Source organism: Lynx rufus, unplaced genomic scaffold, assembly GCF_022079265.1.
Source record: "Lynx rufus isolate CCGP_SWC_20201006 ecotype Redwood Valley unplaced genomic scaffold, mLynRuf1.p SCAF_2, whole genome shotgun sequence".
NCBI classification, from domain to species: Eukaryota; Metazoa; Chordata; class Mammalia; order Carnivora; family Felidae; genus Lynx; species Lynx rufus.
Genome location: NW_025814834.1, coordinates 9,132,895 through 9,151,200, shown reverse-complemented (window position 1 = coordinate 9,151,200; position 18,306 = coordinate 9,132,895). Strand labels below are relative to the sequence as shown.

The window sequence follows — 18,306 nt, the reverse complement described above, 5'->3', positions numbered from 1 at the left end:
TTCCTTCCCCTCCCCCATGGTCTTCTGTTAAGTTTCGAAGGATCCACAGAAGAGTGAACACATATGGTATCTGTCTTTCTCTGTATGGCTTATTTCACTTAGCATCACACTCTCCAGTTCCATCCACGTTGCTACAAAGGGCCAGATTTCATTCTTTCTCATGGCCACGTAGTACTCCATTGTGTATATAAACCACAATTTCTTTATCCATTCATCAGTTGATGGACATTTAGGCTCTTTCCATCATTTGGCTATTGATGAGAGTGCTGCTCTAAACATTGGGGTACAAGTCCCCCTATGCATCAGCGCTCCTTTATCCCTTGTGTAAATTCCTAGCAGTGCTACTGCTGGGTCATAGGGTAGATCTATTTTTAATTTTTTGAGGAACCTCCACACTGTTTTCCAGAGCAGCTGCACCAGTTTGCATTCCCACCAAGAGTGCAAGAGGGTTCCTGTTTCTCCACATCCTCTCCAGCATCTATAGTCTCCTGATTTGTTCGTTTTAGCCACTCTGACTGGCGTGAGGTGATATCTGAGTGTGGTTTTGATTTGTATTTCCCTGATGAGGAGCGACGTTGAGCATCTTTTCATGTGCCTGTTGGCCACCTGGATGTTTTCTTTAGAGAAGTGTCTATTCATGTCTTCTGCTCATTTCTTCACTGGATTATTTGCTTTTCGGGTGTGGAGTTTGGTGAGCTCTTTATAGATTTTGGATACTAGCCCTTTGTCCGATATGTCATTTGCAAATATCTTTTCCCATTCCGTTGGTTGCCTTTTAGTTTTGTTGATTGTTTCCTTTGCTGTGCAGAAGCTTTTTATCTTCATGAGGTCCCAATAGTTCATTTTTGCTTTTAATTCCCTTGACCGAGGCTGCATCTGTAAAGGGCCCATTTATTCAAGACACTTGAGCAAATTCACACACCAGGCTTCTCTGCCCAAACCTGGCACTTCCCTCTGGTTGCAGGAGTGCGGAGTTTTCTCTGGCTTCTGACTGCTTTCCAGAAATTTGAGGAACATCTTCCCTGCCTTATAATGAAGAGCATTTTGCCTCTCTCTAGCCCCGTGTCCAGTCCAGGCTGAGTACTGTGCCCGGCCAGTCCACCGGCCTGAGAGATGCTCTGGAATGTCCGGCTTTCCTTCCTTCTCATGACCACCTTAAGGGCAGAGAGGCAGGTACAAACATGCACCTTAGCAGAGAGGCAGGTGCAACATGGCCTTCACTTCCTGCCTACACATGCTTTGCCCCCTTACTCCAAAACAACCTGGATCCATTTGAATGAAATAGACCTTTCTGCTCTCTTGCCCTTGGATGAACAGTGGCCCATCTGCCATGGACCCCGAGCTGGCCCTGTTCCTCCTCCCTGGGGCTGAGAACTGCCACAGAGACTGGGTGGAGGGCATCCAGCATTGGTGCAGCCATTTCACCCTGTTCAGCAATTTAGCCTTTACTCTTTGGGTGCCACACACGAGAGATCCATCAGTTGGATTAATCGGAGCTCCTCAGAGCTCCGGGAAGGCACAAAGGCAGTCAATGTCTGCTCAAGGTTGATCCCAGGCCAGTGCCATGGCCCCGTGGGGCTGGCAGTAGAAGATGGCAGGTGGAGGCCGCCAGTCAATTGCGGGTTAGCCCTTACCTCCTGTCCTGGGTCCCCATCTCCGGGAAGGTCGGCATCTACCCATGTTACTTCTGTCTTTCCGGCCTCATTCCACGGGTATATGACAGAATGAGATTGCACATAAAGAAATAATGAGGAAATTAGATTTCTTAAATTGCAGAGGATTGGCTCCCTGGGCAAACTTGAGGCTGACTCATATCACCTTCTACAAACACTTTCGTTTCCCCCATGCCTCCTCTACCCCTCCCCCACACCGCAAAAGACAGCTCTGCCCAGAACAGTTCCTTTTAGAAAAATTAACATTGAAATTGAATGAGTGCTGTCCAACTTCTGATTTCTGGGTAGCTGGGGGCCAGTTTGTCCCAGAGTGCATCTGTGCGTGGCATCTGAACACGGATGAGTTAGGGGAAGTGAAAGCAGACCCAACATTGACAAATGCAACCGAGTGGGGAGTGAGGCATTGCTCTGTCTGTGCTGGGATGTTAGGCAGTTGACTAGGAGGGAATTTGTCTTTTAAAATACAAGGCAAATACATCAATGCATTCTTAAAGCAAGGTAAAAGTGTGTGGAAACCCCTCTACCCCAGACTCTGGAGGTGGCCAGGGCCCCAAGAAGGCATCAGCATTGCTATCAGCAGCTGCAGAACTGACAGGTAGGTCCTCAGCACCCAGTACCAGCACCCAGCCCACAGTCTCTCCTCTACCTGTTCCCGAGAGACGGGAGATGAACAAGCTTGAAACCAGCCAGCGCTCGGCCTCCGGGTAGGAAAAAGAAGTGACACTCTCCTCAGAGAATGAGTTGGTAGGCGCTGCCTCTTTTTCTGATTTCTGGAAGATATTGTAGGGAACGGGCATCATTTTTTCTTTAAACATTTTGTAGGATTCATTAGTGATACGCTCTGGGCCCGATGCTTTCTTCTTTGGAGGTCTCTTAATTATTGATTCAATTCTTTTAATAGATATAGGCCCATTTGGATGACTGTCTCTCCTTGTGTGAACTTTGGTGTTTTGTGTCCTGTAAGAAATTTGTCTGTTTCACCTTCTATCAAATTCTTCGCCTTAGAGTTTTCCCTGGTGTTGTTTGTCTGCTATCTTTGTCCTGTCCGTGGGACTAATAGTGATGAACCCCTCTTTCATGTCTGATACTACTAATTTCTGTCTTCTCTCCTTCCTTTGCTAGCCTTGTTAGAGGTTTGTCGATTTTATTGATTTTTCTAAAAAAATCGGCTTTTGACTTCATTGATTTTCTTAGCTGTTTTCTTGTTTTCAGTTTCACTGATTTCCACTCTCATTTTTGTTGTTTATTTATTGATTTATTTTGCTTGCATTAGGTTTCAATTCTCTATTTTTCTGTAGTTGCCACAGGTGGGAGGTTAGATTATTCATTTAGATCTTTCTTGTCTAATGTGTAAATTCAGTGCTATACGTTTCCGTCTAAGCACTGCTTTTGCTACGTCCCACAAATTTTAATAAGCTGTGTTTTCATTTCCATCTAGCTCAAAATATTTTACAATTTCTCTTGAGATTTCTTCTTTAGCCCTAGAAGTGTGTTCTTCGATTCCAAGTATTTGGAGGATTTCCCAGCTATCTGTTATTTCTACTTTTATTTCATTGTGGTCTGAGAACATATTTTTAAATGATTTCTATCCTTTTAAATGTGTTAGGGTGTGTTTTACAGCCCAGAATATGGCATGTTTCGGTAAATATTCCACGTGAGCTTGAGGGGAATGTGCATTTTGTTGATGTTGAATGGAATATTCCATAAATGTCAGTGAGACCAGATTGATTAATGATACTGTTCAGGTTGACTATATTCTTACCGAGTTTCGGCCTGCTCGATCTGTCAGTTACTAAAATAGGGGTATTGGCGACTCCAACAATAGGAGTGGATTTGTCTGTTTCTCCTTGTAGGTCGATCAGTTTTTGTGTCCTGTACTTTGATGCCACTTTGTTACTTGCGCATTGAGAATTGCTGTGTCTTCCTAGAGAAATTGACCCCTTCACTATATAATGTTCCTATTCACCCGACAATTTTCCTTGTTCTCAAGTCTGCTTTGTCTGAAATTAATGTAGCGACTACAACTTTCCTTTGATAATGCTGTTGACAACATATCTTTCTCCACCCCTTTACTTTGAATCTGTCTTGTGTTTTTCTGCTTAAGGTGGCTTTCTCATAGACAGCATACAATTGTGTTTTTTTTCTTTTCTTTTCGGGTTTTATTGCTCTATCGATTTCTGTCTTTTAATTGTTGCATCGAGGCCATTCACATTTGGGGTATTCATGTAGTTAGATTAATATCCACCAAATTGCAACTGTTGCTACTCATTGTACTTGTCTTCGTTTCTACTTTTTCTTCCCTTTTTTTTCTTCCTTTTACGGTTTCAACTGAACACTTTATTACCCCATTTGCTCTTTTTCTCCTAGCATATGAGTCAGGCTCCTTTTAAAACGTTTGTAGTGGTTTCCCTAGAGGTTGTAATATATATTTGCTGCTATTCATATTGCTATTTATTTATTTACTTACTTATTTAGATTTTGCTTGGTACCATTTATTTTTTTCATATCCATTTCTTCAAGTTATACTCTATGGCTTTGTGAGTGACACATGCATCCTATAATGGAATGTCACACACTCCTCCCTCCCGTCCTTATGAACATTGCTGTCAGTCATTTCACTTATCCATACGTTCTAATCACATGTTGCTATTATTACTTTGAACAAACAGCTACCTCTTAAATCAATTTAGAATAGGAAATTATTGAGAACCCCAAAAAGCTAATCTTTGTTCTTGTAAATTACATTGATCGATATTTACCATATTAGGAATGGAAACTTTGAACACTTAAATATTTATTTGTTCATGAAAAAAATAATAATGAACTCATTACCTGCTAACATAAAGGAAATGTTTTATGAGAAGTAACTGTGTTTTCTAAAATAAAGTAAATTAGTAAGAAGAGTAGCAAGGCTTTATATTTTTGCAAATCTCTTTAATAACTGGCTCAGTAGAAGATGGTGGGATTCTGTCTGCTTCTGCTTTCAACCCGTTGTGATCTCACAGAATGTGTATCCTCTGGGAGATTCTACTGTACATGTGTGACAGAATGAGAGAGAAAAAGGGTAAATAACATTTTAGTACTATTATGAAAACAGTTTTCACCTTGGTCATACGTGAAAGGGTCTTACACAATCCCAGGGGTCCCTGGACCATACTTTCAAAATCACTATTTTAAAATAATTTTTAAGGGGCACCTGGGTGGCTCAGTCAGTTAAGTGTCCGTCTCTTGATTTCGACTCAGGTCACGATCTCACGGTTCATGAGATCGAGCCCCATGTTGGGCTCTGTGCTGACAGCACGGAGCCTGCTTGGGAGTCTCTCTCTTTCCCTCTCTCAGCCCCTCCCCTGTGCACGCTCTCTCTCTCTCTCAAAAAAAAAAAAAAAATATATATATATATATATATATAAACTTAAAGTAATTTTTGAGATGTGCTTTTGTTTTCAAGTAAACTTTGCGGTTTTTAGACATCAGTAATTTAAGTGGTTTGAGTGCTGCCTTCCGTTTCTTTTATAACAAAACTTTGCTGGTGTTGATATCTTGGTTCTCTCTCTCTTTTTTAAATGTTTTATTTATTTTTGAGACAGAGAGAGACAGAGCGTGAGCAGGGGAGGGGCAGAGAGAGAGGGAGACCCAGAATCCGAAGCAGGCTCCAGTTTCCGAGCTGCCCGCGCAGAGCCCGACGCGGGGCTCGAACTCAAAACCCGCGAGGTCATGACCCGAGCCGAAGTCGGACGCTTAACCGACTGAGCCACCCAGGCGCCCCTCTTGGTTCTCTTACTGTAGCACATCATCGAATAATTTGTCCTCGAGAGACTGCATCGGTAAGAACAGACTAGATTACTCTACCGGAACACGCAATTCTGAGATCTTAGCGGGTCACTCACCTCTGCTTCAGAGAACCCTCGCTTGGGACAGTGTGGCTGCTGAGTGGCTGTCAGTGACAGCCACGGTAACCGAACATTGGGTGACCACCAGAGATGGTGCAGGAGTACAATATTTTCTGAGCCCTTACGCGGCTATTCGTTTTTTATTTGAAGTGGAGTTGACACATGGTGTTACATTAGCCTCCAGCGTGCGTCGTGCTGTGGTTCACCACAGGGCACCTTGGCGAGTATCTTGTCCCCACACACGAAGAGCGTATATTTTTAGTCATTTCCTTTTACCTCTGAATCTATAGATTTGCATAACTGACATTTAAAATTTCAAATTTAGGTGTTCCCCACCCCTGCCCTTCAGGGTTTTTAGCAGCTATGTTCTGGGGAAATTCTCTCCTCATTTTACAACCATTTTAGCTAGCCTTTTTTTTTCCTTTTATTTTAGCTCTCATTTTAAATTTCCAGGCCCACCGTCTCATTTTCTGATCTTCTCTTCATGGCCTCCTGGGTGCAATATCTTCTCCCATTCGAAAGACACTGCTTGTTTTTTAGAAACTCTCTCCTGCTCCCAGCACTATTTCTATTTACGCGGGGGTAATTTTTGTTCTTTGCTCACCTTGGTTCTATTCCTTCCTGAGGTAGGTTTGCACCAGTGTGTGTGGCCTATTGTTTGTTCCTACCTGAGGGCCAGGCACTGAAGAGCTAGCTTGGAAGTGTGTTTAAGGAGACAGGCTTGAAAACCTGCGGGCTCGGCTGTGGGAATCCCAGATGCCTGAGGGTGAAGGCCTCTTTCTCCAGGGGCATCTACATTTTTAAGAAGGAGCCTCTAGGGGCGCCTGGGTGGCTCAGTCGGTTGAGCATCCAACTTCGGCTCAGGTCATGATCTCATGGTTCATGAGTTCGAGCCCTACATCGGGCTCTGGGCTGATGGCTCAGAGCCTGGAGCCTGCTTCGGATTCTGTGTCTCCCTCTCTCTCTGCCCCGTCCCCGCTCATTCTCCGTCTCTTTCTCTCCCTCAAGAATAAATAAAACATTAAAAAAAATTTTTTTTTTTTTTTAAAAGGAAGGAGCCTCTAGTGTCTTGCCTGGATGTGGGTCAGAAAGGAGCTGGGGGCAGATCCTTTAGTGTTTTGCCTTTTAAGCAATCCTGCTTGTTCCTGCTGGCATCTCCGTTCCAGGCCCACTGTTCTCAGGGCTGCAGGACACCCTCTGGGATTGTCTTCTGAAAGCAACAGCAGTGAGGCTCACACCTCTTTTTCTCTTTCGGACTTTGGTTTCATTTTCTCATCTAATTCTCTTCCCTTATACTTCTTCCGTTACTCTCATTTTAGGGAACCCTCTAGTCGGAGGGGAGCGCAACACTTGTCCTCCGGCAACTATCTTTAACCAGAAGTTGTTGTTTTGTTTTTGTTTTTGTTTTGGAGAGAGAGAGGACGGAGAGAACCAGGGAAGGCCAGAGGGAGAGGGAGAGAGATGCTCAGTTCGCAAGATCTTGAGATCATGACCTGAGCCACAATCAGGAGTCTACAGCTAAACTGCTTAACTGACTGAGCCCCCAGGGGCCCCTGTTTTTTTCTTTTTTAAAGGAATTCAGTGGAGGAATGGGTTTCATTCTATTCCAATGCATCCTTATAATGGGAGGTCCCAATGACCCTCTTATAATGGGAATAAACGTCTTCCAAGTGTTTTTACACCTTTTAGAATTACTGAGAAGACTCCCAAGACACCATCAGCAAAGGGAACCATTTTTCAAGTAAGAATCAGAATTACAAAGCTTTTTCAGTTTCAACATTACGGGTCACCTGGGTGGCTCAGACGGTGAAGCCTCCCATTCGGCTCCAGTCGTGATCTCACGGGGTTTCGTGGGTTCGAACCCCACATGGGCCTCTGCATTCCCTGGCAGTGCTGAGCCTGCTTGGAATTCTCTCTGTCTCCCTGTCTCTCTCTCTCTCTGTCTCTCTCTCTGCCCCTCCCCCTCTCGATCTGTCTCTGTCTCTCTCAAAAATAAATAAGTAAACTTAAAGAAAAACATTAAAAAAAATTGGTTTTCCCAGGCACGGCCACAATGTTTGAAATGCAGGGGCCTTACAGGTCTCCGTGTACGGATAACACGTACGCAAGCAAGTTTAGATACAGAACGATGAGTCCTTGTTTTGAACGTACACACGAGTCTCTATATTCAACAGGAGAAAAACACATATTCCTGTGACTGTTGTTAATTGAAACTGGACCATAGGGGTGGGTGTCTTTGGGCTAATTTTATTATGTGAAATGTCACGCATTCCTGCCCCCGTGGGATGGAGAACTCTGCCTCTCTTCCACCTTCCTTGAGATTTCTTCCAGTTGTCGGTAGCTAAGAAGACTTGCTGTCCCACTGCTCTCTCCACACTCAGCACCACACATCTTATTTTTTTTTTTTTTGGTTTCTTCCTTCTTTAACTGATGTGTTTTATTTATTTATTTATTCATTTTTAATATGAAATTTATTGACAAATTGGTTTCCATACAACACCCAGTGCTCATCCCAAAAGGTGCCCTCCTCAATACCCATCACCCACCCTCCCCTCCCTCCCACCCCCCATCAACCCTCAGTTTGTTCTCAGTTTTTAACAGTCTCTTATGCTTTGGCTCTCTCCCACTCTAACCTCTTTTTTCTTTTTTCCTCCCCCTCCCCCATGGGTTCCTGTTAAGTTTCTCAGGATCCACATAAGAGTGAAACCATATGGTATCTGTCTTTCTCTGTATGGCTTATTTCACTTAGCATCACACTCTCCAGTTCCATCCACGTTGCTACAAAAGGCCATATTTCATTCTTTCTCAGTGCCACGTAGTATTCCATTGTGTATATAAACCACAATTTCTTTATCCATTCATCAGTTGATGGACATTTAGGCTCTTTCCATAATTTGGCTATTGTTGAGAGTGCTGCTATGAACATTGGGGTACAAGTGCCCCTATGCATCAGTACTCCTGTATCCCTTGGGTAGATTCCTAGCAGTGCTATTGCTGGGTCATAGGGTAGGTCTATTTTTAATTTTCTGAGGAACCTCCACACTGCTTTCCAGAGCGGCTGCCCCAATTTGCATTCCCACCAAGAGTGCAAGAGGGTTCCCGTTTCTCCACATCCTCTCCAGCATCTATACACATCTTATTCAAGCTTCCCCAAATCCTGTAAATAGATACGATTATTACTTCCGTTCTGGCAACGGAATCTCAGAAAGTTGGCCGAGGTTAGAGCAAGTAGCAAACCGGGATTTGTTGGCAAGTAACCTGCGGCCAGAGCCCGCACCTGACTTTGCGAAGGTTCGTTATGGAATGGGCGAATTGAACGCGCTTTTTCAAAACTAGACCTTACCTTCCCTGTTTATAGTACCACACGGTGGGGTCAGTGAACAATCTGGAATCACCGAGAATGACCTGGCTCCGTCTGATAGAGGCAAACAGACAACAGAACACGTTAGGCCGGAGACTGTCAGGAGGAGTTTTCAGAGGTGATAACCAAGCTGTTCTTGAAAAAGAGTAGGCTTGGGGCGCCTGGGTGGCGCAGTCGGTTAAGCGTCCGACTTCAGCCAGGTCACGATCTCGCGGTCCGGGAGTTCGAGCCCCGCGTCGGGCTCTGGGCTGATGGCTCGGAGCCTGGAGCCTGTTTCCGATTCTGTGTCTCCCTCTCTCTCTGCCCCTCCCCCGTTCATGCTCTGTCTCTCTCTGTCCCAAAAATAAATAAACGTTGAAAAAAAAAATTAAAAAAAAAAAAAAGAAAAAGAGTAGGCTTTTGCTAGGCAGAGACTATTCAACTAGTGTTTTGCTTACATGACATTATGTAGCAGAATAGCGTGATTTGCGTGGTTTCATCTAAGTCTGTGATTTTAGCTGTATAATATATGGTGGAATCTCAAGAAACACACCAGACAGAATAGGATAAAGGGAAAGAACCCTGGGGCAGAGGTCAAGAGACCTTTCCTGCTTTGATGCCAGATCGTACGCACTATATGCATTCTTTTAACTGCAGAAAATACTTCCTAATATAGACAAAACAAAATTAAGTTGGCTTTACACCCGTATTGGCTGACATTTTGAAGTATGACAATACTTGGGGTCTACAAAGGTATAGAGGAAAAACTCTTGTGAAATCCTGGCAGGACTGTAAACTGACAAATCATTTTGAAAGAGAAGTTAGCAACCTAGAAGTTGGAAGGTATCGTACCCCAGTACTGGGCAATTCTCTTCTGGGTACAAATGCTAAAAAATTCTTGTTACATGCAAATAAGGAGCTATAACCAAGGGTGTTTACCAAAATACTACTCATAATAGCAAAAAAATTGGAATAGACCTAAACATTTACCAGTAAAGGATTGTTAGGCAAATATTGCCTCTATTTATGTAAAATATTACTGCACAGCAATTAAAATGCCCTGGTTTGACTTAAAAATATCAATGTTAGGGGCGCCTGGGTGGCGCAGTCGGTTAAGCGTCCGACTTCAGCCAGGTCACGATCTCGCGGTCCGTGAGTTCGAGCCCCGCGTCGGGCTCTGGGCTGATGGCTCAGAGCCTGGAGCCTGTTTCCGATTCTGTGTCTCCCTCTCTCTCTGCCCCTCCCCCGTTCATGCTCTGTCTCTCTCTGTCCCAAAAAAAAAAAAAAAAACATTGAGAAAAATATCAATGTGGACACATTTAAATAAATAATACATGGAAAAAAGGCAAATACAGGCATACCTTGTTTTAAAAAAAACTTGCTCTTCGGTGGTAGGTTCTGTGATATTCTCTTCGTTGGCTTTTTATTTTTTTTGTCTGTAAACTTTTTAAAACAAACAATCTGTATTAGTCAGGGTTCTCCAGAGAAACAGAAAAGACAAAATGTGTGTGTGTGTGTGTGTGTGTGTGTGTGTAACAGAGATTTATTGTAAGGAATGAGCTCACGTGAATATAGACGCTGGCAATTCCAAATCTGCCCTGTGGGCCAGCAGACTGGAGCCCCAGCAGAGTCGATGGTGCAGTTCCCATCTGAAAGCAGTCTATTTGTGAATTCCTTCCTACAAGGAGAGGTCAGCCCTTTTGCTCTAGGTGGGCCTTCAACTGATTGTATGAGGCCCACCCACATTATGGAGGGCCTGCTTGTTCAGAGCCATCCAGTTGAAATGATCATCTCATCCCCCAACACCCTTCAAGTGAGAAGGAAAGCATGTAAGAACAGATAAAGAAGGCCAGCCAAATGTCCCAGGCTGGATACCCCATTTGCATGCTCTTTGCTTCTGTAATCTTGCTTGCCTCTTCCATCAACCAACTGTCCCCATAGTGTCCCCCCTTTTTCCCTTGAGTCCCTGCAATCCCACCTACCTGTGCAGCTGATAGAAAGTTTCCAAGTACCTGGAATCTAGCCCAGCATAAAAGAAGGCCAGCACCGGGGCTCGGGGGCTCAGCCTTTGGAGGTGACTCTGCCGGGCCAGCGCCAGTGCAAAATAAACAGTCTTTTCTGATTCCCCGAGCGCGTGTTGCTTGTCTCTTCCTGTGTGCCAAGTATTGCTGTAACACTTTTGGTGCGTTGGCCAGGAAGACGACAGCCACGCTGACCCCTTGAGCCACCGTTGTCAGTGAGCAGCGGAGAGGCCATTGTGGGCCCCCGCCATGGAAAGGAAGGCACACCGACATTGATTTCACCGGACCCCCACCATCGCCGGGCCCAGCAGTACTGGCCACTACTGCACTCGAACGGACTCCAGGGGGAACAGAAAAGACCTGTGCCAGGACGTTGGAACAGTAAGTGTCCCTGGGGACTTCAGACCGGAATGCAGGCCCACCCCTGAGGCAGAAGGGGAGCTTAATCACCTCCAGGGCAAGGTAGTCACTGAATAGAACAGAGAAGTCCTGGGTGGAAGTCTGCGATCTGTCTGAATGTGTGTGAGTGCCAATGTGTGTGAGTGCCCGTGCTCCGTGGAGCCTGAGTGGGTCCTACTCTGCGATTCTGTGATGATCTCATACGGCTCAAGGCAGAGTCAGGTCTGCAGAGGCCTGATCTGAGTCAGGGGTTTATACCCCTGCCAACGCTAAGAGGCATTCAATCCCCATGAGGGGCGTGGCCAGGCAGATGAACCGACCTCTTCCCCGTTTGTCCTGCGACACAGTTCATTGGGAGGGACCCATCTAGGATACCAGGATGGGGAAAATTCCTCAAAATCAACTGTTTTGGAATGTATGATTAAGAATTTTAAACAGGGAGGGGCTCTGAGTGGGGCTCAGTCGGTTAAGCATCCGACTTCAGCTCAGGTCATGATCTCATGGCTTGTGAGTTCGAGCCCCGCATCGGGCTCTGTGCTTACAGTTCAGAGCCTAGAGGCTGCTTCAGATTCTGTGTCTCTCTCTCTCTCACTGTCTGCCCCTCCCTGCTCACGCTCTGTCTCTCAAAAATAAATAAACATTAAAAAAAATTAAAAAAAAAGAATTTTAAAAAGAGATTTTCAGGTGACTATGGGTCAAACTGACCCATGGGAAATTATGCACCCTCTGCGAATTAGAATGGTCTACGTTCTGTGTAGGCTGGCCCCGTGAGGGTACCCTAGAGGTTCCCATGGTCCGAGCTGTTTATAAGGTAATTACTGGGGACCCTAGCCACCCAGATCAGTTCCCATACATTGACCAATGGCTGGAAATAGCCCAAGTCAAGCTTCTTTGGGTCCAGTTCTGCATTAATAGTAAGTGACAATGTAAGGTTTTAGTGGCGCAGGCCGGAAAGAAGACCTCACAGCAAAAAAACCCCACCTCCCCATCCTCCAAGAAAATTCAGAAGTCCTTCCTTTCAACCACCATATGCCCCCAGGACCCCATCAATTGAGGGAGGGGAGCCTCAAGTGCCTGAAAGTTCACCCCTGTCGGTTTCGCCTCTGCCAGTGGCCAATCTGCCCCAACAGGGACATCTGAACCGGTAGGCAGATACCTTAGGTCCTCGACTCAAGGTCCGAGGCCCCCAACAGCAAGAAGATGCCATTGCAGGTGACTAGGGGGTCCCCAGAAAATAGGCTTCAATGGGACCCTACAAGAGGGGGCATCAGTTTTCTACTACCAGCCGTTCTCCACTACTGACCTCCTCGATTGGAAACACCACAGGCTGCCCTGCTCTGAAAAGCTGTAGGTGATGAGAGATCTAGAATCCAGATTCCAGATTCACCGCCCTGCCTGGGTTGACTGTAAGCAGCTTCTGTTCACTCTTTTCAACATGGAAGAGCACCGATGAACCGTCACCAAAGGAAAAAAAAAATGGCTCCAGACTCAGGCACCAGATGGACAACTAGAAGTTGAAGCTTGGGCACGGGAAGCTATGCCCAAAGAGTATCCCTGCTGGGACCCAAACACAGAAGCCGGAAGGGCCAGATTAGAAAGACACCGACTCTCCTCCCTCCAAGGAGTAAAAGCAGGGGCCAAAAAGCCCACAAACATGGCAAAGGTATCTGAGGTCCTACAAAAGCCAGAAGAGAGCCAGCTTACTTCTAGGAAAGATTATGTGAAGCCTTCAGAGTTTATACTTCGTTCGACCCAGAAGCCCCTGAAAGCCAGTGCATGGTCAATGCTGCCTTTGTGGGACAGGCCCAAAGTGACATTAGACAGAAGCTCCAAAATTTGGAAGGATTTGCTGGAAAAGAATGCCACTGAACTGATGGAAATCGCCAACAAAGTTTTTGTAAATTGGGACTGAGCTGCCAGAAAGGAGGCAGACTGAAGAACGAAACAAAAGGCAGTTCTCCCGGTCGCAGCCTTGGGAAGACCACCGCATCTGGAATGGACCCCACAGAAACCACGAGGGATTCAAGAACAAGAAAGAAGGGTGCCACTGGGATGGGATCAATGTGCCTGCTACAAAGAATTTGGACACTGGAAAAATGAATGCCCCAGTTGCCAAAAGGGAAAACCAAAAACTTCCACTCCACTCAGCTGCTACCAACCAGAACCACCCAAGGCTGACCTGATCAGACAGGCAGCAATGGACGCTGATTAGGAGAGACCAGGCTCTATCCAACTGGGCCCCCATGAACCCATGGTGAAAATGAAGGTAGGCGGCCAGAAAATAGACTTCATGGTTGACACTGGGGTTGAACACTCTGTGATGACACACAAGGTGGCACCTCTGTCGGCTTGAGAAGTCACCATCGTAGGAGCCACTGGGATGCGAACCCGAAGGCCATTTTGTGGTCTTGACAATGCTGGCTGAGGGGTCACCAAATAGTGCATGAATTCTTGTATTTACCCAACTGCCTGGTCTCACTGTTAGGTAGAGATCTCCTAGCCAAGCTGGGAGCAGAAATACTTTCACTTCAGATGAAAAGACACAACTGTGCCTAAATGAAAAGGCCCAACCCACGATTTTATCCTTGACGATATCATAGGAAGAAGAATGGAGGTTACGTATTTCTCCTCCCAGTGAGCCAACCGTGGCCCCCGAGGTAGAAGCTGAGTTCCCTTCAGTTTGGGCAGAAGAGAACCTCCCTGGTCTGGCAAAAAACCACCCCCCAATATTAATTGACCTAAAGCCTGGGACCCAACCTGTCAAAATATGCCAATATATGGCCCCATGGGAGGCACACTTGGGGACCCAGACACACTTAAACAGGCTACTCAAATGGAGATTTCTAAAAGGATGCCAGTCCCCACGGAATACTCCCCTGATGCCTGTGAAAAAGCCTGGGACAAATGATTACCACCCTGTACAGGACCCAAGAGCCATTAATGAAGCAGTCATAATGCTACATTCAGTGTTTCCTAACCCATACACTCTACCAGGACTCATACCCTCTGAGGAAGGATAATTCACAGGTCGAGATTTAAAGGACACCTTCTTCTGTCTCCAGCTAGAGCCTAATAGGCAACCCCTATTTGTCTTTGAGTGGGAAAACTCTGCCACAGGAACAAAGGAACAATTCGCTTGGACCAGACTGCCTCAAGGATTCAAAAATCCACCAACCTTGCTCAGTGGGGCCTGGCATCTGACTTAGCCAGGTTTCCAGGACAGGACCTAGTATGTGTCCTCCTCCAATATGTGGATGATTTCTTGCTAGCCAGTCCCACGCAGACCCAATGCTGGGAGGGAACCAGGGCCCTACTCAAGCCACTACCAGAGGTGGGATGCTGGATGTCAATGAAAAAGGCACAGATTTGCCAACAGGAAGTTAAATATTTGGCATTACCCCAGGCAAATGGATGCTGGGAGCCAAAAGGAAACAGGCAGTCTGTGCCATTCCAGTTCCCACTACCTGCCGGCAGGTCTGAGAGTTTCTGGGAGCAGCAGGATTCTGTCGGATATGGATGCCAGGGTTCTCAGAGTTGGCCAGACCTCTATACGAGACACTAAAGGGGGAAGAAAGGGGATCCCTTTTCTGGGGCCCTAATCAAGAAAAGGTGTTCACAGACATAAAAATGAAATTCACAGAGGCACCAGCCTTGGGACTCCCAGATGTATCACGAGATTTCAACCTGTTCATGCATGAAAACGATGCGGGTGGCCCTGGGGGTTCTAACCCAGGAATTGGAACCTGGCAGAGACCAGTGGCATACCTTTCAAAACAGATTGACTCAGTTGCAGCGGGATGGCCACCCTGTTTGAGGGCACTGGCAGCCACCACACTTTCAATCAAGGAAGCAGACAAACTCACATTGGGGCAAAACCTAAACATTGAGGTTCCCCATTCAGTTATTACCCTGACGGATGCCAGGGGGAAACACTGGTTAACTCATGTTTGGATGACACAATATCAGGGACTACTATGTGAAAACCCATGAGTAAGATTGGAAGCCATAAAAACCCTAAGTCTTGCCACTTCCTGGCCCGCAGCAGCGGGGCTCCCCAGAGTATGATTGCCTAGAGGTACTTGATGAGGACCATTCTAGTCAACCCGACCTATCAGACAGGCCCTTACGAAATTCTGACCTCATCCTATACACAGACAGCAGCAGCTTCATGAGCGAAGGCAAAAGATATGCTGGCTATGCAGTAGTCTCTGATTTTGGGTTCACAGAAGCAAAGGTCCTTCCACAAGAATGGTCAGCCCAAACATCAGAACTTACCCTAATGAGGCCCTAATGAGAGCACTAGAACTCAGTAAAGACAAATGACCAACATATACACTGACTCACTCCATGCCTTCACCACTCTACACGTACATGGGGCTCTATACAAGGAGAGAGGACTTTTGGTAGCAAGAGGAAGAGAAATAAAAAATCAGGAAAGAATCCCAAAACTATTAAGAGCAGTCTGGGAACCAAGGGAGGTAGTAGTCATCTACTGCAAGGGACACCAAAGAGGAAAGGACTCAGTGTCAGAAGGTAACCGATGGGCAGATGCCGCAGCTAAACAAGCAGCAGAAAGACAAACAACGCCCTCAAAAATCATGCTGGTCCAGGAACTGCCAACTTCCCCAAGGCACACAATCCAAGAAACAAAATGGGCACAACAGGAAAAAGGAAGCCAGACAAAAGAAGGTGGATACTTCCAGATCAAAGAGTCTATACCAGAGCAGCTAGCCCACCAAGTGGTTCTCCAACAGCGTGAGGTCACCCACCTGGGAAAAACTGCCCTTGAAAGCTTATTACAATGTACTTGCTCAGCTCCCATCCCTCTGTGCCTCGATCTCTCAATGCTTCCTCTTCAGCACTCAAAATAACACCAAACAAGCCCCTGCTGGGCCCACGGGAATCCGACACTATGGTCAGGCACCCTTCGAAGATTTGGAGGTAGACTTTACCAAAATAAGACCCAGTGGAGGATACAAATTTCTTCTGGTACAGGAATGGAATGTCATTAACCATAGGCTCAGACAATGTCCCAGCTTTCGTGGCCAAGGTGTTGCAACAAGCAGCCCAAACCCTAGGTATCCAATGGAACTTACATGCAGCCTACTGGCTCCAGAGTTCAGGGAAAGTGGGCCATCTGAACTGGACCCTTAAATCACAGTTTAAGTAAATCATGGCAAAACTATGTCAGGAAATTAACTTGCCCTGACCAGATATACTACCCCTAGCTCTTTTCCTAGCACGTTGTATACCCCGGACAAAAACAGGATTCTCCCTATTCAATATCCTATATGGAAAGGCCCCTTCACTAGTCAAATTCAAGGGCGACCTGACAGAGCTAGGGAATTTAGAAATACAAAAACAAGTACAAGGATTAAGGAAAACTATATTTGAGATACATAGATGGGTGACAGACAGGATTACCCATTTCCCTAGGAATAACTGGGCACCCTCGCAAACCTGGGGATCAGGTTTGGATAAAAGATTGGAAAAGGAGACCAGTCAAACCTACCTGGAAGGGACCCTATTTAGTTGTGCTAACCGTGCCCACAGCCATCAAGGTTGCAGGCCTAACCGCCTGGATCCACCATTCTTGAGTAAAGGCAGCCCATCTGTCACCTGACAACCACTTTGAATGCTAACCAGAACAATCCTCTCCAGATCATTCTTAAGAAGACAGAGGATAATCAGAAGCCAGCAGCCAACACCTGAGAACTTTCTATAACCAGAAGCTTGAGGAAATCACCAAGCGACTTAAATGAACTACAGCAAATCGTTGTCTCTCGAATTTCATTGTCATTCCCTACCTATTTCTCTTTCCATACTGGTTGTTATACTCTTTGCTGTGGGGCTTACCCAAGTTAGTCCCTCAGACTGGCACCTCAGTCACAAACCTTGTTAGCCTTCCTCTACTTACTAGTGTCAGGATGCCTTATTCTCCTTAGATGTATACGTATGTATACATGTGTGTGTACGTATGTGTATGTATATGATCTGAGTTGTGATTGATGTCTTTCTCTGTATGTTTGTTTCTGCCTTTATATCCCCAGGATGGAATCACTCCCACTGATGCTGAATCAGCCTTGTCTCCTATCCCCATTGTGTATATTCCCCGTTCCTAACATTCTCAAAAGGGATCTTTTCATCTTACCAACCGTGTTCTTGTTCCACTTACTACTGCCCCTCTTGGAACTTTCCTCCCTGACTGGAGGGATGTGTCAAAGCATCTTCTGCTGTTTTTTGCCTCCAGGAGGGACAGCCTTATGTTACAGGCCCAGATTGCCCTGACTGTTACCCTGCTCTCCCTCCCTCTGCTCGTATTCCCTCCCCTGTTGCTCCTCCCCCTGTTCCTACTCCTTCCCTTGCTCCTCCGGGCCTAAAGGATGAGATAATACTACCACCATGCCCCTGTGCCACTGTTTACCCCCACATGCCAGGAAGATGTTATGATGCCAGGAGGATTACTCCCTGTAACAGAAACAGGAGAACTTACTGGATGGGAAAATTAAAAATGAGACGCTACTGGGGGCTGCCTGATCCGACCTGCCCTGATATCCCCCATGACTGTTGGGTCACCTCTGACCCAACCTATTGGCCTCTACCTACACTTGAATCGGGCAGACCAGTTGCTTTAGATCCCCACCTGGACCAGATGTTGAGTGCAACCCATTGCCCCCTCAATGATACCAATCCCAGCCTGGCCAGAGCCTGCTGGCTCTGCTTGTCCACAGGACCCCCTCTTTACGCAGCTACTCTGATAACACAGGCAGCTATAAATGTTACCCTGTTAGCTAAAGACCCAGACCCCCACATGGTGAGACCTGTACTAACTGGAGTTGAACTGTCCCAAACAGCTCCCAGGTGCCTGAGAAACAAAATGGGAACAGAGCCAGTTGGCAATCTGACCATCGGCCAGTGCAACCAGACTCTTGACAGTCAAGAACATAGTCATCTTCCTACAACCCAACACTGGTGTTGTCCCC

At 46.1% G+C, this 18,306-nt stretch overlaps 1 protein-coding gene across 15 annotated transcripts in view; it reads left to right on the top strand.

The window, feature by feature from the left end:
• SP140 (SP140 nuclear body protein) overlaps positions 1–18,306 on the top strand; it is a 65,811-nt gene that overhangs the window by 4,331 nt on the left and 43,174 nt on the right. For 9 of the 15 annotated variants that reach the window (XM_047085206.1, XM_047085201.1, XM_047085202.1 and 6 more), the window contains exon 3: positions 11,099–11,305. The exons of 2 other annotated variants lie outside the window; for them this stretch is intronic. In XM_047085206.1, coding sequence (XP_046941162.1) covers position 11,305 — 1 coding nt within the window. In that variant the 5' untranslated portion in view covers positions 11,099–11,304. Of the gene's footprint in view, positions 1–1,942; positions 2,269–2,304; positions 2,418–11,098; positions 11,306–18,306 lie in introns of those variants that run through there. 4 more of the 15 variants (XM_047085194.1, XM_047085195.1, XM_047085199.1 and 1 more) reach the window with 4 other exon arrangements.